Source organism: Aquarana catesbeiana, linkage group LG03, assembly GCF_042186555.1.
Source record: "Aquarana catesbeiana isolate 2022-GZ linkage group LG03, ASM4218655v1, whole genome shotgun sequence".
In the NCBI taxonomy this organism is placed as follows: domain Eukaryota; kingdom Metazoa; phylum Chordata; class Amphibia; order Anura; family Ranidae; genus Aquarana; species Aquarana catesbeiana.
In genome coordinates, this window is record NC_133326.1 from 16691672 (window position 1) to 16708395 (window position 16724).

The window sequence follows — 16724 nt, forward strand, 5'->3', positions numbered from 1 at the left end:
CATGCTCAGCCATCCTATCCATACTCAGCCATGCCATCCATACTCAGCCATGCCATCCATGCTCAGCCATGCCATCCATACTCAGCCATCCATCCATGGTCAGCCATCCCATCCATACTTAGTCATGCCATCCATATTCATCCATCCATCCATACACAGCCATCCCATCCATATTTATCCATCCATCTATGCTCAGCCAGCCCATCCATATTCAGACATGCCATCCATACTCATACATCCATCCATGATTAGCCATCCCATCCATACTTAGCCGTGCCATCCATACTCAGCCATTCCATCCTTACTCATCCATCCATCCATGCTCAGCCATCCCATCCATACTCAGCCACGCCATCCATACTCATCCATCCATCCATACTCATCCATCCATGCTCAGCCACCCCCATCCATGCCTCATCCATGCCACATCAGTTCCCATCTGTGCCACATCCATGCCACTACAGTGCCCATCAGTGCCACTACAGTGCCTCACAAAAGTGTAATAGGTAATCTAGAACACCTGATGGTGCTCACTGCATGTTGGGCCTCTGTATGTGGCCAGGCTGTGTAAAAGTCTCACACATGTGGTATTGTTATTCTCTGGAGGAGTAGCAGAATATATTTTGGGGTGTAATTTTTGCTGTGTTAGAAATATCTTATAAATGGACAACTTTGAGTAAAAAAAAAAAAAAATGCATTTACATTTTCTTTCCACATTTTCCAAAAACTTGTGGAAAAAATGACATGTTCAAACTCATTATGCCTCATAAATTATACGTTGGGGTGTTAGCTTTCCAAAATGGGGTCATTTTTTGGGCGTTTCCATTGTCCAGGTGCTCCAGGGGCTTCAAAAGTGTGATAGGTAGTCAAGAAATTTTATGTGTAATTTATGCTCCTAGAACGCCTGAAGGTGCTCCCTGCATGTTGGGCCTCCATGTGGCTAGGCTGTGAAAAAGTCTCACACATGTGGTATCGCCATACTCAGAAGGAGCAGAATGTATTTTGGGGTATAATTTGTGGTATGCATATGCTGTGTGTGAGAAATAACTTGTTGCGTTTTTTTCATCTTGTTTCCTGTTTTTTTTCCCCACTATACTAGGGTCCAGTGCATTTTTGATGCATTTTACTGCGTTCCAGTACAGTCCAGTGCAGGAAAAATGTAGCATGTTCTACTTTTTTTTCTGGAACTGGAAAGTCCTGGAACTGACTGCATTGGTGTGAACAATGTCATTGGAAATCATTTATCCTACTTTCCTTGCGTTTTTTATGCAGAAAAAAAACCGCACTGGACTGCATGTGTTGTGAACTAGTCCTTTACTGCCAGTTTACACCATACAATCGCAGTCCGGATGCGTTCCAGATGCTTTTCTGCATGTTTGTTTTTGATGCTTTCCAGTGCGCTTTTGATGCGTTTTTTGGTGCATTTGTGATGCAATCCAGTGCATTTCCCCCCCATTCTTCTTAACCTTAAATAAGGACATGTGTGTTCCAGTGCGTTTAGGTGCGTTCCAGTGCGTTTTTGATGTGTTTAACAGCATTCCAGTGCAGTCCAGTGCAGTTAAAATGCAGCATGTTCTACTTTTTTTTTCTGGAACTACAAGCACTGGTGTGAACTATGCCATTGAAAACCATATAACCTACTTTCAATGCATTTTTGATGCAGAAAAAAAAACGCACTGGACTGCATGTGGTGTGAACTGGCCCTTAAGGCTAGGTTCACACTGCTGCGAATTCTATTGCGAATTTGAGCCGTTGCGATCGCTCAAATTCGCAAGTCATTTAAATTACATAGATTAACATTAGTGCCGTTCACATCGACGCGTTGCGAATATAACCTGCGTGAAAAAAAGGTCCTGTGCGAGTTTACTGCGTTGCGTTGCGAATTTAGTCTCCATAGACATCAATGTAAATCGTTCTTGAATCGCATTGATTGGTTCACATATGTGCGAATTCCACCACACTACTCTCCACAAAAACCAGGAAGTACACAGGAAGTTAAGACCCTTTTTTTTTTTACATTATGATTCCATTGGCTAGACTATCAATCGCAGCTATATCCAATTCCTGAAATTCGCGGTAAAATCGCGGTAAATTCGCGGTAAAATCGCGGTAAAATCGCGGTAAATTCGCACTGCAGCAGTGTGAACCTAGCCTAAATCATAATTTTTAAAGCAACTGTTATCTCTGTCCCTCAGCAGCTCCTCCTCCGACCCACTGTTGGCTCCTCCTCTGACCCGCTGTTGACCCACCGACAGTTCCATTCACTCTAATGGGACGGCTGGTGATGTGGCAGTGACACATCAAGGTGAGGGACGTGGCGGCAGCAGGTGAGTGGACGCCCGCTAACGGGAGCCTCCATGATAGATCTGAAATGACAGGTGCTCTTTAAATGTAAGGACTTATTCTTGCTGGTAGTTAGAATCTTTAATATTTGCAAATAAAATGAAGTTTTCCTATTTAGAATAATAAGCTGTCAGGTTAGTAAAACAGAGATATCAGAACCGATTCAATCATACAGTTTGTAGTGTACATAAATTTGCAAAACAATGAGATAAAAGAATATTCCTGAACTTTGGTTTTATCTCATGGTTACTGTGACATTGTGTGAATGTATCAATGCAGTGCATGTTATCTCAGCTTCCAGAGCTTGGATTACTTGAATAAGTTTACCAAAGATTAAATATTGCAGAATATACAGCCTTATGCTACATAACTAAGCTCAAATTCATGCTGAATAAACTGAATTGTTAATGTATCTCAAATAGAAAACTATCTTTAGATAGATAAATCATAATCAGAAAACTATCTTGTGCCAATACTAAGCATTTGCATGAGTGCTCCGATGCTTGACCCGATACGTGGGCAGCCTCAGATATGATCGTTGTGGCGGTGGGGGGAGTTACAAGCACCGATCTCCCTGTATAACTTTTCTGACAGCCGCTTCTCCTCCTCTCCCTCCCGCGGCTGTCAGGGAAATTGGTGCTTGTAACTGCCCCCACCCGCGGCACCAATCACCCCTGACTGTCTCCTGTGTCCTCCTCTGGGTTCCCCTCTGTGCTCCCCGTGTCTCTATGTCCCTTTTCCCCTGTGTCCTCCCTTGGGTCCTGATCTGTGTCATTCTCCGGGTCCCCCTGTGTCCTCCCTGGCTCGCCGGCTCCTCCTCTGGGTCCCCCCTCTGTCCTGGATCTGTCAGGATGGAGAGCGGAGGAAGGAGCCGGTAAATCTGTCATTTATTGGCTTCTTCCTTTTCCTAATGCACAGAGACAGTGATCACTATTTAAAAGTTAAATTGTAAAAAAAAAAAAGACCAAGATAAACTTATTTGGTTCAGATGGTGACAAGCGTGTGCGGCGGCAACCAGGTGAGGAGTACAAAGACAAGTGTGTCTTGTCTACAAGACACACGCCAGTAGCTTTGCAGTGAGTCTTTCAACGTTTTTTTTTAAGTTTTTGCAATATCGTTTATTAGTGTTTTTTTAGCGTTTTTTAAAACTTTTTTTCTAATGGATCAAAAAACGTTAAAAACGCTGGTGAGCGTTTATCAACGTTTATCAGCGTTTATCGGGATTTGGCGTTTTTTTGTGGTCAGAAAAACATATTAATGGCGTTTAGAAAACAGCCCGTAAACTCCACTGCTGATAAAAGTTCAAAAACGTCCATGTGTGCTATGGACACATAGGATAACATAGAGGGAAGTTTATGGGCTGTTAAAAAAAAAAAAAAAAACGCCCAAACTCCCAAAAAAACGCCAGTTTATGAGCTTCAGTGTGCATGGAGAATAAATGATTGCAGAACGAATCATCTGAGTTTCCATCATTTCTTATGGGGAAATTCACTTTGATATACAAGTGCTTTGGATTACAAGCATGTTCCCGGAACAAATTATGCTTGCAATCCAAGGTTTTACTGTATTATTATTATTATATAGCGTCAACTGTTTGCCCGGCGCTTTACAATATGAAAAGGGAGAGAGTACAGTTACAATACAACAAAATAGAGAGACAAAAAGGTATCACTATGTGTTACCAAAATAGCGGACTTTTAAGGCTTGGAAACAATCAAGAGAAAAGTCTAATGAAAGCAATCAATTTTATTGAAAATATTATACATTATCAAAAAAAAGGAGAGGATAAAACCATCGCATATGTGCATCTATATATGTGTGCAGTGAGCCCTTGTGCATCTACGCGTTTCACCGTTAGGCTTCTTCAGGACACGATCAGAGACGCGACAGATAAGAGAATACATTTCTCTATCTGAAACAGAGTACAAAGCAATTAAAAACAGTATATAAACAAGCATAGTTTAAAAAAACAGAAACATGTAGCAGACATCCGTGGACATGCATATCAAGGACAGTCAAAAATGGGTACCTTAGTCTGAGATACATAATTATAGTATCTATGATATGATAAACAGTAGATTTGAGGGTTGAAAACTAAAAAGAAAACAAAATGTGAATGATATTAGTGATTACAACAAAATACAAGAGGGATAAGATAATACTTTTGACGATATAGTGCTTGTGAATGGCCACCATAGAAAGTCATGTTATTTCACTTGTCATGCAATTTTATGCGTTCCGAAATTGCATCCGGGTGAAACTGCATAGGGGAAGGGGGGGGGGGTTAATACTGCTGCAAACATAGGGTCTGATGTGAATGTGAAGCACTGCATACATTGTGGGTGCTGTATAAATACCTGTAATAAATTGTAGACCCCCCCCCCCCCATCATTCCCACCCCGTCCTCCATGCCCCTTTGTTGGGGAGAAGTCCCAGCAGCTCCTGTCACATCAAAGTTTTCAGACCCTTCATTATGAATGGAGTCCATGTCACTGAGTGCCCCCCCTCACCCCCCACCTCTGATTGCTGTGCACCCAATGATCAGCTATAGGTAAAGCCCCCCCACAAATCTGCGACAGATCTCCCCATTTGATCGCAGGCTGACAAAGTGTCCAGGCAGGGAGAGCAGAGGCTGCCTCTTTTGTTCCCCAGAAAGGGCCTCCAGAGGACTGAGCTGGGAGGAGGAGGAGGAGGAGGAGGAGGAGAAGGGGGACCTGCTGCCTGTCCGCACACACAGTGGCACACATGCGGATGGGCTGCACACGGGATGCTGCCGATCTTCCTCCATCCATGTGCGGAGTGCTGTAGCCGTGTCCCCCGCATCTCCCCGCAGCTCCCCCCGCCCCCCCGCTGGATCTCTTTGTGCAACTGCAACATTGTAACATTTTGCTGAATTTCTTTCTTTCTTTTTTTCTTTCTTTCTTTTTTCTTGGGGGGGGGGGGTGTGGATTGTTACAAAGTGTCAGTATGGCTGGTGGTGGAAGGAGCTGCTGCTGGTCTGTCGGGCTGTCACTGGGGCTGATCACCTCCATCCTGGGTGAGTAAAACTCAGCAACTTGTTGTATGTCATCTATGTCATGCATGAAAAAAAAACAAAAAAACCCTGAGCCCAAGAGCTTGCAATCAGCTCACTACAATGGACCAGACAGTCAGCCTCAGCCCCTTCTCCTTTTGTTATTTAGGAATCTGGATTGTGAGATGTAACCCTAATAGGATGCAGACTGTAAACTTTAAATTGGGGGGGTTTGGGAGGGGGGGGGGTGCTGTCTGGTGTCTCTCCCAGCAGCATTGTCTGCACAGTTGCTTGTCACACACACCCACTGTCTGCCTTTAGCTTTCCAGAGAGTGTGTGTGGACCCATCAATGCCACATTGCTCTGCAGCATCTTGCAGTAACAGCCCCCCCCCCCACACCCCTCCCTTAAAATGACTTGGAGGTCCTTAGTGTCCCGTTGCCATGGCAGCCTCATCATAACATCTCTTTGTAGTGCCAGTGGATGGGGCAGAGCATTGTCTCCCATCCTGGTGTGTAAAGCTGTCTAGTAGGAGAGCACATGGCTGTGTCAACAAGTCTCCCAGCAGCAGGGAATTGTGCCAAAGAGCAATAAATAATCAGCAAAAAAAAAAAGAATACACAGCGGGCTGCATGCATTGCTTTCCCTGCACCCCCCACCATCCAAAAAAAAAAATATATAAAAATCCAGATATGAAGCCCCCAATTAAACCAGTGTCAGTGCAAACACAGCAATCTAAGATATTTATTTATTTATTTATTTTTAGGATTTGTTTAAGATAATGAGCCTCCTGGGGTATATATTCCCATTGATCTGTCTGCTGGTAACTGAATATGTGCTGCTTCTTTGTACAGATAAATAATGGGTGCAGCGTGCATGGGTGATGACATGTGGATGTGCCCATGCTGTACACTGTCTGCTCATCTCTATGGGCTGCTCTACAAGCTGCATTTTAAATCCATCCTGCCAACAGATATGCAAGGTTCCCTTTGTGTGAGAGTTCACTATTACAACCCCCCCCCCCCCCCATAATTAGGATTTCTACAGATTTTATTCATTCACTCCTTATTTTTGGCATGCCCCCCCCCCCCCCTCCACTTAAATGGCATCATGAATATTATTACCAATGCATAGAGATAGTTAATGCCCTCTTATTATAAGAGATCTATCTGATCCATCTACCTACCTATCTATCTATCTATCTATCTATCTATCTATCTATCTATCTATCTATCTATCTACCTATAATATATATATATATAATTAAAAAAATAAATTTCTATCTATCTATTTATCAAAAAAAAAAAAAAAAAAAAAAATATATATATATATATATATATATATATATATATATATATATATATATATATATATATATATATATATTGATAGATATATATATATATATTGATAGATAGATAGAAATTTATTTTTTTAATTAATTTTTAAAAGAGAATGCTTTAGGGCTACTCATTTATATTGGAAGGAGAATTTTATGTCTATGGCTAGAATCTATTTTGGAAAGAGAATTCTATTCTATTCTATAGGGCTAGTCATTTAATTGTGAAAAAAAAAACGAACTACTCATTTGTTTTTGTGGTGGTGGTGCTGGTGGGGGGGAGGATATTGTATAGGGCTACTAATTTTTGGAAGGGAAATGCTGTATTTGGGGCTACTCATTTTTTGACATAGGGGGCTATTTATAGGGTTACTATTTTTTTGGAAACAGGATGCTGTGTATGGGGCTACTCATTTATTTTGGAAAGAGGATGCTGATTATAAGGCTGCACACAGAGAAGTCTGTGTATAGGGTTACTAATTTATTTGGAAAGACGATACTGTGTATAGGGCTACTTATTATTTGAAAGGAGGATGCTGTATATAGGGCTACTTAATTTTTGGAAAGAGGATGCTGTGTATAGGGCTACTTATTTTTTAGAAAAATGATGCTGTGTGTAATGCTACTTTTTAACATTTTTTTTCTTGATTTATTTTTTAGAAAGAGGATAATGTGTATAGGGCTGCCTAATTGTAGGAAAGGAGATGCTGATTATAGGGCAACTTATTTTTTAGAAAGAGGATGCTGTGCATGGGGCTTCTCATTTTTGGAAAAAGGATGCTGTGTATAGGGATACTCATTATTTTATTTTATTTTTTTTAAGAGGATGTTGTTTATAGGGCTATTTTTTTTTGGAAAGGGAATTCTGTGTATAGGTCTACTTATTTGTTTTTGGAAAGAGGATGCTGTGTATAGGGTTACTCATTTTTTGGAAGAGGATGCTGTGTATAGGGCTACTCATTTTTTTGGAAGAGGATGCTGTGTATAGGGGTACTCATTATTTTTTTTTATTTTTTTAAGAGGATGTTGTGTATAGGGCTATTTTTTTTTTTTTTTTTTGGAAAGGAAATTCTGTGTATAGGTCTACTCATTTTTTTGGAAGAGGATGCTGTGTATAGGGCTACTCATTTTTATTTTATTTTATTTTATTTTTAAAGAGGATGTTGTGTATAGGGCTTTTTTTTTTTGGAAAGGAAATTCTGTGTATGGGTCTACTTATTTGTTTTTGGAAAGAGCATGCTGTGTATAGGGTTACTCATTTTTTTGGAAGAGGATGCTGTTTATAGGGCTACTCATTTTTATTTATTTATTTATTTTTTAAAGAGGATGTTGTGTATAGGGATTTTTATTTGTTTGTTTTTTTTTTTTGGAAAGGGAATTCTGTGTATAGGTCTACTCATTTGTTTTTGGAAAGAGGATGCTGTGTATAGGGCTACTCGTTTTTGGAAAAAAAGATGCTGTATATAAGGCTACTAATTTTTTTTTAGCAAGTGAATGTTGTGTATAAGGCTATTTTTTTGGAAAGAGCATTTAGTGCATAGGGGTTAATCATCTGTTTTTAGAAAAAAAAAAAAGATTCTGTGCATAGGGCTACACATATTTTGGAAATAGGATGTTGTTTAACAAGATCAGCTTTCATCTTCGCACACGTGCAGAATAATCACCGAAGCATCTTAAAGCAAACCAGTATGTGTGGATGGGCAACCTCTGCCTAATGAGAGCTGGTGTGCAGGAGGATCACCAGATTGGAGGAGTTTGGTATGATTTTACAGGCTGAGCCTTGGTACCCCCCCCCCCCCCCCACCTGCAGGGATCTCCCCTCTCTTTGAGATGTAATTGCAGTGAGCTGTGCCCCTGGACAGTTTGGCAGGCACAGGGTTAATAACTGGGTTGACTGTACAGAGAAATGTCAGATCCACCCTGTGTGCTGCCCCCGGTGGGCACTTTCCGCATTACAGGAGCACAAAAGCTTTATTCTGCCCATTCAAACACACCTGCTCAGATGAGCCTTGTATTGGATTCCTGATGTGATGGATGGGTGGCTGATGACACCCAGAATTTATAGTGGATCAGGGAAGGTTGCTAAAAATGCGCAGAATTCGGCGGAGGGGACTCCATTAATGGGGATTTTAGGAGACGCGTCAGGCTTGCTACAGTGCGAAGCGCAGCCAATCAGAACCTTACTTAAAAAAAAAAAACTAAAATCTGATTGGTTGCTCTTTGATTCTCAACGCTTCCATTTATACTAAGATTTATTTATTTATTTATTTATTTGTTTTTAATAAGCCTTATACTGTTTATACAACTTGTTATTATTGGGAAAATAACATTGTCCTTTTTAATTTCTGCAAAATACACTTGGTGAGCATTGTTGATAAATACCTTCATTATACAGACAAAGAAAAGTCCCAGAGACTGCAGATGTGCTGGGTTCATATATATATATATATATATATATATATATATATATATATATACACCTACTCCTAGAGAGAGAAGATCCTAAAAATGTAAGTGTCCATAAGGAATCATGGTGCCTGGGCTCCTACAAATGGACGGGGATGGGGCTTTATAGAGACAGAAAAATTCTATAAATTATATGGAAGGTAGTAGGTGCTGTTTACCAACAAGCGGAAGAACTGTGCTGTAGTCTGAGGACCAATGATCTTCTCAGTGCGCGAGACAAAGAAAGCAAATATTCCAACATCAGGACCGCTGCTGCGCTGAGGATGTGACCCGGAGACAGGAAAACGCTAACTGAGCTTAAAGTGACACTAAACACACACTGTTTAAAGCGGTAGTAAACTCAGTTCTACCACTTGTACCTGCAAGCAAACCTATAGTAAGGCTTACCTGTAGGTACTGCGAATATCTCCCATACTTGCACAGTTTAGGAGATATTCAGGGTGCATCCAGTACCGGCACATGCGCTATGAAAGTCCGGCGTACAGTGCCGGACCTTTAGAGCCCGTGCCGTAAATGGCCGGCTCCCGCGCGCACGTACGGGAGCGACGTCATCGCACCCTCGGCCACTCATGTAGCCCGAAAAGGAAGACCGGGGGAAGCGGCGACAGCGTGGCGCTGGAGGGCTTCTGTCTAAGGTAAGTCTCTCATAATGTGCTAGTATGCGATGCATGCTAGCACATTATCATAGCTCCCAACTGTCCCTGATTTGGGGGGACTGTCCCTGATTTGGAGCAATGTCCCTCTTTCCTCCTCATTTGTCCCTCATTTTGGTCTGATCTATATAGATGTATATAAAATGCACCATTTAGCTATAAAAATATGTTTTCCAGCGCTAAATCTTTTCATCTGATTTCTAAGTGGCTGCATTTGTAAATTCCAAAAGCCAATATAAAGGAATAGTAGTGGTAAAAAAAAGCACTTGTGGGTTAACCAATCTTTTATTTTTTGTACAATTCTCCTTTAAGGGGGCGTGGCAAGGGGTGTGTCCTACACCTGCATGCTTTTGCTGATAGGTGTCCCTCATTCCCATCTCAAAAAGTTGGGAGGTGTGCATTATTACATTGCCTTGCAGGGAATTTTTTTTTCAACAACTGCGGTTTACTACCACTTTAGTTTACATTCTTCTTCTATTTCTGTATGTGGGTGATGGCACTGTAATTATTTTAATATTAAAAAAAAAAAAGTCTATTTTTTTCCTAATCGATATCCAGCTGTCACATGACCCAGCTCTCTCCCAGCCTGTCTGCAGGGAAACATAAGCAGGAGGAGCTTCTAGTCCTCTGCTGCTGCTGGTCACATATTAAAAAAAAAAATCTTTATTATTTTCTGGAAATAACACGGAGTCGGCGGATTTCTGCCAGTCGCAGGCTGGAAATGAGAGAGAGTAAAGTTCCGCTTTATCAGTCAAATTCCCTAAACCCCAGTGAAGGGGTTGTCTTCCTGGCACCCGAAAGTCATCGGATCTTCTGCTATGAACCAATTTTATCATTACTTAACCCCTTGGTGCCGGCACCTCCCGGCCCTTCAACATACCTCCCAACATTTTGAGATGGGAATGAGGGACACCTACCAACAAACGTATGAAGGCATAGGACACGCCCCCTGCCACACCCCCTTAAAGGAGAATTAACCAAAAAAAAGGTTAATTAAAACCACAAGGACTTTTTTTTTTACCACTACTTTTCCTTTATATTGGCTTTTAAAATTTACAAATACAGCAATTTAGAAATTAGATGAAAGGTTTAGCACTGGGAAACACCTTTTGAAAGATAAAAAGTGCATTTTATATACATCTATACAGATCAGACCAATATGAGGGACAAATGAGGAGGAATGAGGGACAGAGGGACATTGCTCCAAATCAGGGACAGTCCCTCGAAATCAGGGACAGTTGGGAGCTATGCCTTCAAGGGGTTTCAGATGCCAGGAGGCGGGGGCCGAGTTTCCGATCATGTGACCGCCGTGATTGCAAGTAGAGATCGGGAGCTTTCCGTTAGCTGCCGGTTACTGTGCCAGGAGAGCGCGCAGGGCGGGCGCGCTTGGCACAGCTCTGTATATCTTTTAGGTACGCATATATTCAGCCTCTCAGGGTTAAGGCTCTCTCTCTGTTTTTTTTTTTTCCCTCATTTCTAAGGGTTGTACCATTTTGTGGAGTGTCGCCAGCGTGGCCAATGATTATTTCTGTGATCCTTAGAAAATCTGAATTCAGCACCTCGAGTTTGAAGTCATTTTCTGACAGCCAGGCAGCTAGCTAATTCAGAAGGAAAGGTCAGCAATGCCAACTTTATCAGATTTCATCTAAAGAAGCTTTATTGATAGCATATGAAACAGCTGGACAAGAGCCAACTGAAAGGGGTTGTAAACCCTCAAGGTTTTATCACCTTAACCACTTACGGACCGCCCGCCGTTGTTTTACACCGCTATTTTGAAGAGGAGTATCCTTGTTATGGAAGCGGCTAGCTACCATAACCCCGGTATCCTCTTCTTCAGCGGGCGGTCCGCTTTCAGATAAAAGCGGTCTTTGCGGCGGATTCGCTGCAAGATCACTTTTATCGGCGACGGGAGAGGGCCCCTCCTGCCGCTCTCCGGTGCGATCGCGTCCTCTTGCTGGCTTGGTATGGAGACGAGTAAGGGGGAAGATGGTCCCCACCCGTTTCCAAATCCTTGCAGGGCGGAAGCGACGTCAAAACGTCATTTCCACCCATAGCTTTTAAAGGGATATTTTTTTTATTTTATTTTATTTTTTCAAATGACAAAATTTTGTTTTTTGTGTTTTGTTTTTTTGTTTTGTTATTGCATTTTAGTGTGAATATGAGATCTGAGGTCTTTTTGACCCCATATCTCATATTTAATAGGTCCTGTCATGCTTTTTTTCTATTACAAGGGATGTTTACATTCCTTTATAATAGGAATAAAAGTGACACATTTTTTTTTAAAAGAACAGTGTAAAAATAAAAGGTAAAATAAATAAGAAAAGAAGAAAACATTTTTTTTAATGTTCCCTGTCCCGCCAAGCTCGCATGCAGAAGCGAACGCATATGAAAACGGTGTTCAAACCACACATGTGAGGTATCGCCGCGATCATTAGAGCGAGAGCAATAATTCTAGCCCTAGACCTCCTCTGTAACTCAAAACTTGCAACCTGTAGAATTTTTTAAACGTCGCCTATGGAGATTTTTAAAGGTAAAAGTTTGTCACCGTTCCACGAGCGGGCGCAATTTTGAAGCGTGACATGTTGGGTATCAATTTACTCGGCGTAACATTATCTTTCACAATATAAAAAAAATAATAAAATGGGCTAACTTTACTGTTGTCTTATTTTTTTTATTCAAAAAAGTGTATGTTTTCTAAAAAAAAGTGCGCTTCTAAGACCTCTGTGCAAATAAAGTGTGACATAAAGTATTGCAACGACCGCCATTTTATTCTCTAGGGTGTTAGAAAAAAAATATAATGTTTGGGGGGTTTCTGAGTAATTTTCTAGCAAAAAAAAACAGTTTTTAACTTGTAAACAACAAATCTCAGAAAGAGGCTCGGTTCTTAAAGTGGTTGGAAACCCTAAAAAAACAAAAAAACAAAAAAACCTGCAAGACGAAGGCATAAGGAGCTAGTATGCATAGCATACTTGCCCCTTTTGAATTACTTACCTGAGATCGAAGCCCCCCGCAGCGGTCCTCGTTCGCCGCTCCGGCGGCCGACATCGCTCTCCGAGTCACTTTCGGGTATCGCGAGCTCTGGCGCTGTGATTGGCCAGAGCCGCGATGACGTCACTCCCGCGCACGCGGTAACGGCACAGGCTAACTGAAGCAATGGCATTGCTTCAGTGTGCATGTGCCTATGATGTTGGCACATGCAAATACAGGGGATATCCCCTAAACTGTGCAAGTTTAGGAGATATCCAGTGTAGCTACAGGTAAGCCTTATTATAGGCTTACCTGTAGCAAAAAGTGGTTGTAAAAGGTTTACAACCACTTCAAGTGGTTAATGCATTCTATGCATTAAGGTGAAAAACCTTCTTTAGTGTAGCAGCCCCCCAGAGCCTCCCCCCGTTTTACTTACCTGAACCCGGTCTTTCCCATGCCGGGAACAAGCACGCCAGCTCCAGCCTGTGTCTTGGGTCCTGATTGGATAGATTGATAGCAGCGCAGCCATTGGCTCCCCCTGCTGTCAATAAAACCCAATGGCGTGGGGGGGGGGGGCCGAGTCCTGCTGTCTGAGTCAGTAGGGGAGCGCGCCCGCATGAGTGCTCCGAGGGAGAGCGCTTCTCCGAGGGGGCACTCGAGAAGAAGAGGAGCCAGGAGCGCCACTAGGGACCCCAGAAGAGAAAGACCGGGGGCCACTCTGTGCAAAACCAACTGCACAGAGGAGGTAAGTATGACGTGTTTGTTTTAGAAAAAAAAATTATAATTTCCCTTTAGATATCCTTGAAAGACAAGGATTAAAGAGAACCTGTCAAGTACTCATACATTTCCACATCACGGGGCTCTAGCACACCCCCTTCCATTCCAATCAATTTATAAGGACTTGACAGGTTCACTTTAGCTAGATATGTTAGTACAGAAGTTGAAATTTGGCTTAAAGTGATTGTGAAGGATCGTTTTTTTTTTTTTGTAAAATAACAAACATGTCATACTTTCCTCCACTGTGCAGCTCGTTTTGCACAGAGTGGCCCCCAATCCTTGTCTTCTGGGGTCCCCCAGCTCTCGCGGCTCCTCCCCGCATCAGATAACCCTCTAGGAGAAGTGCTCTCCCGAAAGGGGGGGTTACCTTTGGGGGCGCGCTCCTGAGTCCAGCATTTGCGTCCACAGACACGGATGCGGGCCTTTGTCCCGCCCCCCCAGCACCCGCGTCATTGGATTTGATTGACAGCAGCGGGAACCAATGGCTGCGCTGCTATCAATCTATCCAATCAGTACACAAGACACCAGCTAGAGGTGGTGTGCTCGCCCCCGGGGAGAAAAAGAACGGGTTCAGGTAAGTAAAAGGGGAGACTCTGGTGGGGCTGCAGCCCGAGAAAAGGTTTTTCACCTTAATGCATAGAATGGTGAAAAACCATGAGGGTTTACAACCCCTTTAATGTACACGGACTTTTTACAACCTCCCCGGAACGATTCAAGTTGACAGATAGTAAACGACATTTAAAACGTCTGTTTTGCCGCTTTTACATGCTGCGATTAGCCGCGTTTAGCTTCGCTTGTGTTTAGAAGCATTTTTTTTTTTTTTTTTTTAATAGTCAAAAAAAAAAAACACCTGTAAACAAAACGCGGCTAAACGCGAGTTACCGCGTTTACAAGCTGTTACAGGCATTTGGCGTTTCAAATGCCTCTCAAACATCCGTCCTGAACGCATTTTTTTTTTTGCTTTTTCAAAAAATGCTTCTAAACTCAACTGCCTAGAAAAGACTATAAATGACCCCTGTGTACATGTAATGATAAGATAACATAGAGGAGAGTTCAGGGGGCAGCTGAAAAAAAAACGCCCAACTGCTCCTAAACGTCCGTTTACCAGAAGCAGTGTACATGAGGCCTTAGAGACGGAGGGGATCAGGTGAGACTGAAAGGGTCCAAATAACACGCCCTGAGCTCATCCTTAGACTCTTCACCACACACAGCCACAAAGGCAGGAGGATTCTTGTTGGGCCATGTATTAGTTAATTTGCATTTCATTTTAATGGTTCAAAGAATGTCAGGCAAACTGGTCGGCCATCACCCATGTTCACTTCATCAAATCTGGATCTCTCTGAAAAAAAGTTTGGACACCCCTGGTATAGATGATAGCTGATATGAAAGGTTGAGCTTGTATCCTTATAAAGATGATAGCTGATATGAAAGGTTGAGCTTGTATCCTTATAGAGATGATAGCTGATATGAAAGGTTGAGGACATATCCTTGTATAGATGATAGCTGATATGAAAGGTTGAGGACATATCCTTGTATAGATGATAGCTGATATGAAAGGTTGAGGTCATATCCTTGTAGAGATGATATCTGATATGAAAGGTTGAGCTCATATCTTTGTAGAGATGATAGCTGATATGAAAGGTTGAGCTCATATCCTTGTAGAGATAATAGTTGATATGAGAGGTTGAGCTCATATCCAGATAGCTGATATGAAAGGTTTAGATCATATCCTTAAAGAGATGATAGCTGATATGAAAGGTTGAGGTCATATCCTTATAGAGATGATAGCTGATATGAAAGGTTGAGGTCATATCCTTGTAGAGATGATAGCTGATATGAAAGGTTGAGCTCATATCCTTATAGAGATGATAGCTGATATGAAAGGTTGAGCTCATATCCTTATAGAGATGATAGCTGATATGAAAGGTTGAGCTCATATCCTTATAGAGATGATAGCTGATATGAAAAGTTGAGGTCATTTGTTTGTAGAGATGATAGCTGATATGAAAGGTTGAGCTCATATCCCTATAGAGATGATAGCTGATATGAAATGTTGAGCTCATATCCTTGTATAGATGGTAGTTGATATGAGAGGTTGAGGTCATATCCTTATAGAGATGATAGCTGATATGAAAGGTTGAGCTCATATCCTTGTATAGATGATAGCTGATATGAAAGGTTGAGATCACATCCTTATAGAGATGATAGCTGATATGAAAGGTTGAGCTTGTATCCTTGTAGAGATGATAGCTGATATGAAAGGTTAAATTAATACCCTTATAGAGTTAACAGCTGATATGAAAGTTTGAGCTCATATCCTTGTATAGATGATAGTTGGTATGAAAGGTTGAGCTCATATCCTTGTATAGATCATAGTTGATATGAGTGGTTGAGCTCATATCCTTATAGAGATGATAGCTGATATGAAAGGTTTAGGTCATATCCTTGTAGAGATGATAGCTGATATGAAAGTTTGAGGTCATATCCTTGTAGAGATGATAGCTGATATGAAAGGTTGAGGTCATATTCTTGTAGACATGACAACTGATATGAAAGGTTCCAATGATATCCCTTCCACATTCCATCAGAGATTCTCCCACACTCCTCAAGTCTTTAATGCAACCTGAACACAAATCTTCTCAAAGGCGTCTAACATTGATTCATGACATCTTTATTTCAACACATGATTTTCCTTGACTTGTCCCAGAACTATTGTTCCCACAACAAAGCCACCTCCAAATCCTCCTTATTTATTGTATCTATGGCTTCTCCTTTTATATGGTGGGCTTGTCTGGGTATAAGAAGACCTAATCTGCAGAGTTAGGTCAGTTTTAATGTCCAGGCTGGAAGTGGTAAAGGGTATGTGAAGCCAACACCACCTTTTATATTTCAGTTTTGGATAAAATGGAGAAGGGTTAAAACTGCACCACCCTCTCTATTGGTCCTGGTGATCACTTGGTATGGAAAGTGATGGGAAATTTTGGAGGTGACGCGCCAAAACAGATTGTAAGGGGAAAAAGTTTGGCACCACTGTTCTAACAACTGTCTAAGCCTGGAATAACAGCATTGTCATACTTTGTGATGCAGTATGTTGCATTTTGATGTGAGTTGCATTGATGTTCTGCCAATGCACCAATGCATTGTGGTGCGGTTTGCTGTGTGATGC

At 41.7% G+C, this 16724-nt stretch overlaps 1 protein-coding gene across 1 annotated transcript in view; it reads left to right on the top strand.

Annotated features, from left to right (window-relative positions):
• Nucleotides 1–5280: 5280 nt before the first annotated feature.
• The window catches only part of IGDCC3 (immunoglobulin superfamily DCC subclass member 3), a 272243-nt gene continuing 260799 nt past the window's right edge, over nucleotides 5281–16724 (top strand). Inside the window, exon 1 of the mRNA XM_073618325.1 lies at nucleotides 5281–5380. Within this exon, the coding sequence (XP_073474426.1) occupies nucleotides 5311–5380 (70 nt within the window). The 5' untranslated portion in view covers nucleotides 5281–5310. The remainder of the gene's footprint in view (nucleotides 5381–16724) is intronic.